This window comes from Scleropages formosus, chromosome 24 (assembly GCF_900964775.1).
Source record: "Scleropages formosus chromosome 24, fSclFor1.1, whole genome shotgun sequence".
Taxonomy (NCBI): Eukaryota; Metazoa; Chordata; class Actinopteri; order Osteoglossiformes; family Osteoglossidae; genus Scleropages; species Scleropages formosus.
In genome coordinates, this window is record NC_041829.1 from 10,001,600 (window position 1) to 10,009,638 (window position 8,039).

Sequence of the window (8,039 nt, forward strand, 5' to 3'; positions counted from 1 at the left end):
TCATCCCTTATGTGTCCCTGGTGTTTTATAGCACAACGGGGTTATCAATACATATTTTAAAAAAGAAACAGCAATAACACATTTATTCATTGCCTTTCATTTTCACTGCTTTATTTCTTCACTTTTCCAACCAAAAGTCACATATAATCCCCGAAAGAGAAGCTCATCAAAAAGTCATTACGCAAGTTTTAACACTGCAGTCCAGGTTTAACTGGATTAATTACTCTCCTGGATTAGTGCTGTGGCTTTATAAACCTGCCGACAGACCCCAACCATGGGGTTGTGGTGGGGGGTGTACAGCGCTGCCACTGGATATTAAGCAGTGCTGGGTTTTGCAGGAAGTTATAATGAACAGGGGTTGTGTAGGAAACAGCTAGTGGCATCAGACCAATTCTAGAGACACAGAAGGAATAATAATGGGAAAATAGACCCTATAAACACTGCGTTTCACTATAAAGTGTGACAGTGAAGAAAAAACGCAGAGGTACAAAATTATATGAACAATGAGCTTATGAATAAACTTACAAAACGTTTTCTACTTTGCAAGTAAAGCTGAAAAACCATACAGTTTCTGAATATTCACTATAAGATTAGTGTCGGTATCAAAGAAAAGCTGAACTGAGGCATGAGAAACAATTATGTTTAAATTATATAATGTATGATTTATATAACGTATTAACAAGAATGATGTTTCACGTATTTCAGAATACAGAGGTGCTGAAACTATTAAACAAATTATTTAAAAGGTTAAGTTTTGATGTTCAGAGGATCCTTACTACATAACGTCACACTTTGTTAGAAATCATTTGCAGATTCTACTGTTGACTATGAATCAATTAAAATTAAAATGAATTAAAATATGACTCACAATATAAGAACAAACAAGATATTTGCACCCTTTAAAACAAAACCATAAACTGCACAACCAAATTTTAAAGAACCAATCACCTACATCACACCAGAAAGCACTACTCCTGCTCTTTAGCCCAAACTCCAAATGTATGGTCTAAGACTCATCACACAGGACCAGTGCCCATTTAATTTGGGTTCCCATGTTTTAAATTCCAATAAATAATCAAAAATACATTTGATTACCAGCTTCATGCTACATGGAAGTTATACTACTGAAAAAGAGAATAAAAAAAGAATACAGTATATTAAAAGTTATTGAAGTATATTACAACCAAGACACAATGGCTTGAAGTTCAAATCTATTATGGTCAAAGAGCGACACCTTTTGGTGGGTTTGTTCAAAACTCGTTTCAAACCCATGGATATTTTTCTTGCCAACTCTACAATCTTGTTATATTGTATGAAAATTTTAGCTGACATATTGATAAAAGTGACTCCACAATTTTATTTACAAGGCATTATGTACAGGAGTCACTGTTTTGCTATAAGGTGAAGATACACAAAAAGAATCCACTCTCCTAACACACTTAAAGCAAGCAGAGAAATATTGCTGAGCATTAACTTCAAGGAGGCATGTAAACCACAGCAGTTTCAGACATTTCATAGTACTTACTTACTAAAAACACTAGTTAAGTTATGCTACCAGAATGTGGTTCTGGCAAAAGAGGACTGAATGTGAAGCATTTCTGGTTTTTAGTCAGAAACTAAACCACATTGTGGGGGTTTCAATCTCCACAAATTTCCAGCAGTTTAGTGCTTCATCTGCTTCAGCTCTTTAACATCAAACTTGAACATTCAGTTCTCCTGGTATGAACCTTACCCTGAGTATAGCTGCATGGGTTTGATCCTTCCAGATGGACCCAGCTCTGGTATACAGAGGTTGGCTCAGATCTGGTCACCTGGTGGACCACAAGACTGACAGGCACCTTCGCCGTACATTGGCGTGGGGTTGAACGGGTGGCCGACCTTAATGCCTGGGCCCATTTTGCCATAGAAGGTGTCTTGAAACTCCTGGAAAGGAAAAGACCAGGTTGTGTTAATGGTTTTGGTCACACTCATTAGGTAAGTGAGGTTACCAGCAGGCCACCAGTGTCCATCCACAGCACACACACCTGTTTCAGGCTGTCGCCCCGAGTCTCTCTGATGTACTTGAGGAAGGCAGTGGTCCAGTGCAGTGTGGTGGCCTTGTCTGTCTCGATGTTACAGAACGGAACCAGTGTGTTCAGCTCATCACAGCAGGTTCGAATCCTCCTCCTGCTCACACACACACACACACACACACACACACACACACACACACACACACACACACACACACACACACACATTTTAGTGTCACCAGTGAACCTGAAACATGTCTTTGTACTATGCATCATATTCTGGACTAAACAGTGATTCTGCTCAGCTTCAAATGCGTTGCTGAAATATTATTTTTAATTAATTTATCTGATGCTTTTCTCCAGGACAACATACAATCTTAGGTATGTATAGTAAGCTTTCACTGGTTTACCCTGTTTGACAGCTGGATAAATCTTACTATATCAATTCAGAGTAAGTGTCTTAATCAAGTACCTGAATTGAAACCCAAGTCCTGAGTCCAAGAAAACAGCTCTATTAGGCATATTTATTCTGAACAACACTCACTGCTGTAGAAATTATTTCAGTACATTTGTAAATATGGTGCTTTACAGGACCGCAACTTACCCACAATGCTGTGTTACCTAGTTTGTGTGTGCACACCTATATATATGTGTGTGTGTGGGAGTGCCAGAAAGAGCATCTACCTGCGATCCCGCTCCATGGTGTTGTGCCTCTCTCTGCGCTGCAATCTCTCTGCCATCCCCTTGTCCTTGCGAGCATTCACTCCAGTGGTCACCGTCAAGCCAACCACATTCTGGATGTCACTGAGGGCGCTGCGTTGTGGGCACGGCTGATGCCTTCCCCCTCGGGTACCCTTGGCTGGCACCACAGGCTTCTTCTGCAGGGCCTCTCCTTCACGGGGAGCATGATGAGGGAAGGAGTGTGTGAATCGATGAGTGGAGGCATGGAAGAATACAGGAATCTGATTTATTATTAACAGAACAGAATAGGATAGGAATAGCTGACAGTATGGACCAAGGGGGACAAGTTCAGCTTAATACTGAAGGTGTTCCAACTGGTTAAATTAACATCACTCAAGTAAACTATATTGGAAGTGATCCAATTTGAGAAAGCTGTAGTACAAGCACCGGTCAGTTAGGGTAATATAAAAACAAATACGCATACATAAAAAGCACAGCTTACCCTCCAACTTCACCCAAACTTCAGATTCTACAGCAGAGTTAGTCAGAGTGCAAAACGCGGCTTTCATGGGCTGTGTTTTTGGGTGGTAAGTGAAGCTGAAGTTCCTGGGTAGGAGTGAGTCCTGGTGCTCAGCAGGTTCCAGCATGTTAAACCCTAGACTCTGATACACACAACACGCTTATGATAGCTATTCAACAGTAAGGAGCCACAAAATTAATCAAGGCCTTAAAAAACACACAGATCTTCTCTAACTTTTTTAACAATCTGGTAGCACAGGAGTGAAAATGTGGCTCTTATGACCTAAAACTGACCAGATCAAGTTCCGTAAATAAATTTTTACATCGCTGTACAGACTTTGTTTTGTTATTCCATTCTGTGTTTGTGTATTTTTGCTTCCAGTACAGGCCTGTTGTCTTTCATTGGTTGCCATTCCTGTCCATCGTCAGGCTTGTTATCAGTTCTCCACTCAACCAATCAACTTAATACTCTGCCGTCTTTAAAACCCCACCATTTGCCAAGAACTTCAGATGATTGTCTCATGGTGTTTCTTTGGCTTGTTGATGCTCTTGCTTTGTGTTTATACAGTTGTTGTAGCTTTGGTTTGTTGTCTACTGACTTTGTGTTATTGTCTTGGGGGAAAAAGTGGACAGGTAAGCATGTCACGTGACTTACATATCCAGGTTATAGGTTTCAGCAGCCTGTCTAGACACATTAGGGAAGAGGCAGGTGCCACCCCTTGTACTTTTGGTTTTGGTAGATAGAGTAGGTTAGTTATGGCATCCTACTGTAGATGCTGAAGACCCTTTTGTTTTGTTTCATAGCTAGGGAAGTGTATCAACTTGAGTTAGTTTGGTTTTCCTAAGTTCTTTGCTTTGACACTATCCTAGTTCCTTCTTCCCCTGAACAGTGTCTTTGTATTCTGTAAATATTATAAATAGTCACGTCACCTGAATATCTGCACCTATTCACACAGTAAAAAGATCTTGCACTTAAGTACTTCCTTGTTGTATATGTATTTTTGTTGGCTCCTTGTTACACCACTTGTCACCACTCATCTGATGTTGCGCTGTAGTCATCCCTATGTGCCTGAGGTTGTAACAAATATTAATTACATGCAACCAATTATTGATAGTAATACACTTAAGACAGGTTTAAACAAAACACTGACTTGTACGTAACCTGAAGGATACTGGTTTAATCCTCACTCTAACCTGCTGCCATTCTGTCCTTCAGCAACATGTGGTATGGTAAAAATTACCCAGCTATATAAATGGGTAAATCATTGCATGTAGCTTAGTGTACAAACCAAACTTTTAAAATAATCTTGGACAGAAGTGTCAGATGTATAAAATCTGCCTAAATAGCAATGCAGTCATGTTCGTTTACCTACCTGGGCCTGAGTGACAGTGCCTGTCAGATCACACACTGCGGCCCCGGGGTGCTGGTAGGGGAATTCTGCTGATTCTGAGGACACCAGCTGACCAGGGGCCACCTTCACACAGGTTCCAGGCTCCGATTCAACTGTGACCCCAAACAGCTCAGTGGGATGGTGAAGTATGGACAGAAAGCTGACAGAAAGACAAAGCCAGTAAAGTTTGTAACAGTAAGGACTAGTATTGACTGTAACTTGAAGGCTGGTCAAAGCAGTACTCGGCCCAGACCAAACCAGTAAAATACCCGACTGTCATATCACTAACAAATTATGGGTAATCAAAAGTGGCAGCTGAAAGCCACAGTAATGGACTGTGATCTTAAGGTCAACTGGTTCAAGCACCATTCCCAGCTCCTGCTGAGGAGGTTCCCTTGAGGGTCTAATGAATGAATCAGTTACTAGCCAATACAGCTTTGCAAAATGCATCATCTATTACAATAATAATAATGACATCTGTCTGTCCTGCCACCCAAAGATCACCCTACTGCTCGTCTCCTGATTTTACTCAGTTTCTGACACTGTTTTAAGCCAATGATACACATGAACCCCAGTAGGTGCAGTGTGCCCACCCACCTGTTGAAGGCGGCGGACGGCTCCAGGGAACCTTGCGCTCTTTGGGTCTCCGGCTGGGCGACACCGGCGAAGCGCTTCTCCAGGCAGATACGGGCTCCGGTTGGCGGCCTGGCCTCGGCGGAAGCCTCGCTCCTCTTCCTGCCTTTGGGGCGACTGGAGCCCAGCGCTTCGGCGCTGCCGCTCGGGGTCTTCTCCAGCGCGGCAGCCTGGGCCGGGGGCTCCTCCTCGCCGGGAGGGTTAGGGAAAGCCGCGCCGGGGCCTCCCTCGGGCCCGATGGCGATGGGCCGCAGGTGGGTGTGCTGCGCCACCAGCTCGGCCCGACACACAGCCGCCCCCCCGGAGCAGGCAGAGCCGCTGTCATTCAACGACATGACAGCTACTTGAATTTGGGTGGCTTTGGACAGTAATATAAATATTAAACGAACCGATAAACTAACTAAACGAACTTACTGTCTATCTAATCGAGCGGCCGGAACAAGCGAGCGCGCATTACATTTCACTTAGCAGACGCATTAACTGTATGATTGATGTAGATTCAGTTTGGCGGGCAAAGTGGGTTGAACTGGAACCAATCGGTTCTTTAAACCAGCAAGAAAACCTCCCTGAAGTTATTAACGGATAACTAGAAGTGAATTAAAATGTAATATTGCTGATGTAACCAAAAAAAAAAAAGGTAGGGGTGGGAGGGGAAAAAAAAAATTGTCCGTTGGTGTGAGAGCTCGCGAGCGACTCCACGGGGTTTCCCGCCTTAGCCGAGAGCCGTCTCTCTAGCGCGCGCCCGCCAAAAAACCGCCAATCTACGAGCTGCAGCCTGCATTTATTATACACAGCGTCTGAAATATAACCATGTAATCCGTTAGCAAACATGAGAATGTGCACATTTATACAGTCATGCAGCGACAATTAGTTGAGTCGATTAAACAGATCCACGTTACTTATGAACCCGATCGCCATCACTTAAGATTTTAAATATAATGCAGCGAAATACGCCCGATTTTTTTGTAACGAACCGAACGTCAAAGACAAATGTAGTATTTTTTTATATTACTTTAAAGTGGACCTCTTCATAAAACATTGTCTACTGAAATTTAACACCTGCATTTTCTGACTTTTCTGGAAAAGCGACTGTCACCGTGTCCCCCGGTCGGTAACGTCACATCGTCGCCCTTAGATTCTAAGTTAGAAACAGACTTAAGTTTTACCGACATTTGTTTGGAATCTTATCAGTGATCAACTTTCGAAAAATCATGTTACCATACTGCGGTCCAATAACAGCATTTCTGAGGCAACCTGCTGCAGTTTATGTGTACTAGTGTTTGTTGAAGTGAATGATGTGCAACACAAAATATTGAACAATTTTTTTTTTTTTTTTACCAGAATGTCTCAGAAATTAGAATTATATCCAACTAGCAGTGAGCTGAACCCTTTTCGTTTCTAAAACTTTTTGTCAGTAGTGAAGAACTAATATCTGATATGTAGATTAACAAGCAACCAGTTATTTACATTTATTCATTTAGCAGCTGCTTTTCTCCAAAGCCACGTGTATCTCATGTAAAATACAATGTGTACATTACATTAGCAGAAAAACTTAGATGCAGACGCGTGATTCTGAAGTACAGTTAGTTTACTTTCCACCATATCAACCAATGTACATCACAGAAGTAGCTGTTATGAAGGTTTGTCCAATCGACAATTCTTAATCACATTTCTAATTTTTTTTTCTAAACATTTACATTACACAAGTAGCTGCGTGAAAGTTTGTCCGTTATTCAACAGTAATGATCTCAGTTATAGAGCATGAAGATTTACACATTACATGAATTTAAGAGATCATGGGAGACATGAGTGCAGAAGAGGTGAGTTTTAAGACCCTTCTTAAATGCAGAGAGAGACTCAGCAGTTCTAAGTGAGAGGAGGTCATCCCACCACTTGAATGAATCAAGAAGTGAAAATCTTTGTGCTTTTGATTTTGGACCTTTTGTGCACAGGACCACCAAGCAGGCAGAGGTGGAGGAGCATAGCAGTCTTGTAGATATCGGGGAGCAGTTCCATTGATGCTTTTTTTAGGCCATAACCAGAGTCTTGAATTTGATTCGGACATAGGAAGCCAATGCAGACAGGCGAGGAGGGGAGATATATGGAAATGCTTTGGCAGGTGAAACAACTCATGCAGCAGCATTCTGTATCAACTGTAGAGGTTTGATGGCAGTAGCTGGAAGGCCAGACAGGAGAGAGTTGCAGTAGGCCAGGCAGGATATCACCATGGCCTGGACAAGCAGTTGTGGAGAATCTATTAAGGGCAGATCCTATGGATGCTATGCAGGATGTATCTGCAGGTCTGAGTTGTGGCTTCAATGTGCTGAAAGAAAAACTTGTCAGATATTACTCCTAGACTCTTAGTCAAGGAGGTAGGCAAAATTTGTGAGTTGTACAGTTTGACAGTGTTCACGATAGGCAGACAGGCTAGCTGGAAGGTGAAGGATCTGTATTTTGGAGAGGTTGAGTTGTAAGTGCCGATCAGACATCCAGGCAGAAATGTCCGATAGGCAGGCAGAGGTATGAAGGGAAATGTATTGCTCCAGGTGGAAGACAGAGCGCTAGGTATCATTGTCATAGCAGTGGTAGTTGAATCCATGAGGCGATAACAGGGCCGAGGGAAGAGGTGTACATTGAGAAGTTTAGGAGCCCAGTACCAACCCCTGTGGGACACCAGTTCAGAGAGATTGAGGGGATGATCGGGAGCCTCGCCAGACCATTTGGTAGGATCTGTGTTACAGGTAGGACTCAAACCATATCAGTGCAATTCCTTTGATACCAAGCTGAGCAAGAGAGGAGAGTA

General features: G+C 42.5%; 1 protein-coding gene across 1 annotated transcript; it reads right to left on the reverse strand.

The window, feature by feature from the left end:
• Positions 1-1,187: 1,187 nt before the first annotated feature.
• Positions 1,188-5,846, reverse strand: LOC108936400 (transcription factor-like 5 protein). The gene is made up of 6 exons (XM_029248893.1): positions 5,201-5,846; positions 4,586-4,763; positions 3,196-3,355; positions 2,697-2,904; positions 2,025-2,166; positions 1,188-1,923 (listed from the first exon to the last, which is right to left on the reverse strand). Exons 1-6 carry the CDS (start codon positions 5,569-5,571, stop codon positions 1,798-1,800), a joined length of 1,185 nt encoding a protein of 394 aa, XP_029104726.1. The 5' UTR covers positions 5,572-5,846; the 3' UTR covers positions 1,188-1,797.
• Positions 5,847-8,039: the final 2,193 nt, after the last annotated feature.

Bases quoted from the DNA above. Each gene is read 5' to 3' on its own strand.
- LOC108936400 (XM_029248893.1), bottom strand. From the start codon at position 5,571: ATGTCGTTGAATGACAGCGGCTCTGCCTGCTCCGGGGGGGCGGCTGTG. The intron at 4,764-5,200 runs GTGGGTGGGCAC...TCTTTCTGTCAG, and splicing joins CCGTCCGCCGCCTTCAACAG to CTTTCTGTCCATACTTCACC. The intron at 1,924-2,024 runs GTGTGTGTGCTG...TTTCCTTTCCAG, and splicing joins GGGGCGACAGCCTGAAACAG to GAGTTTCAAGACACCTTCTA.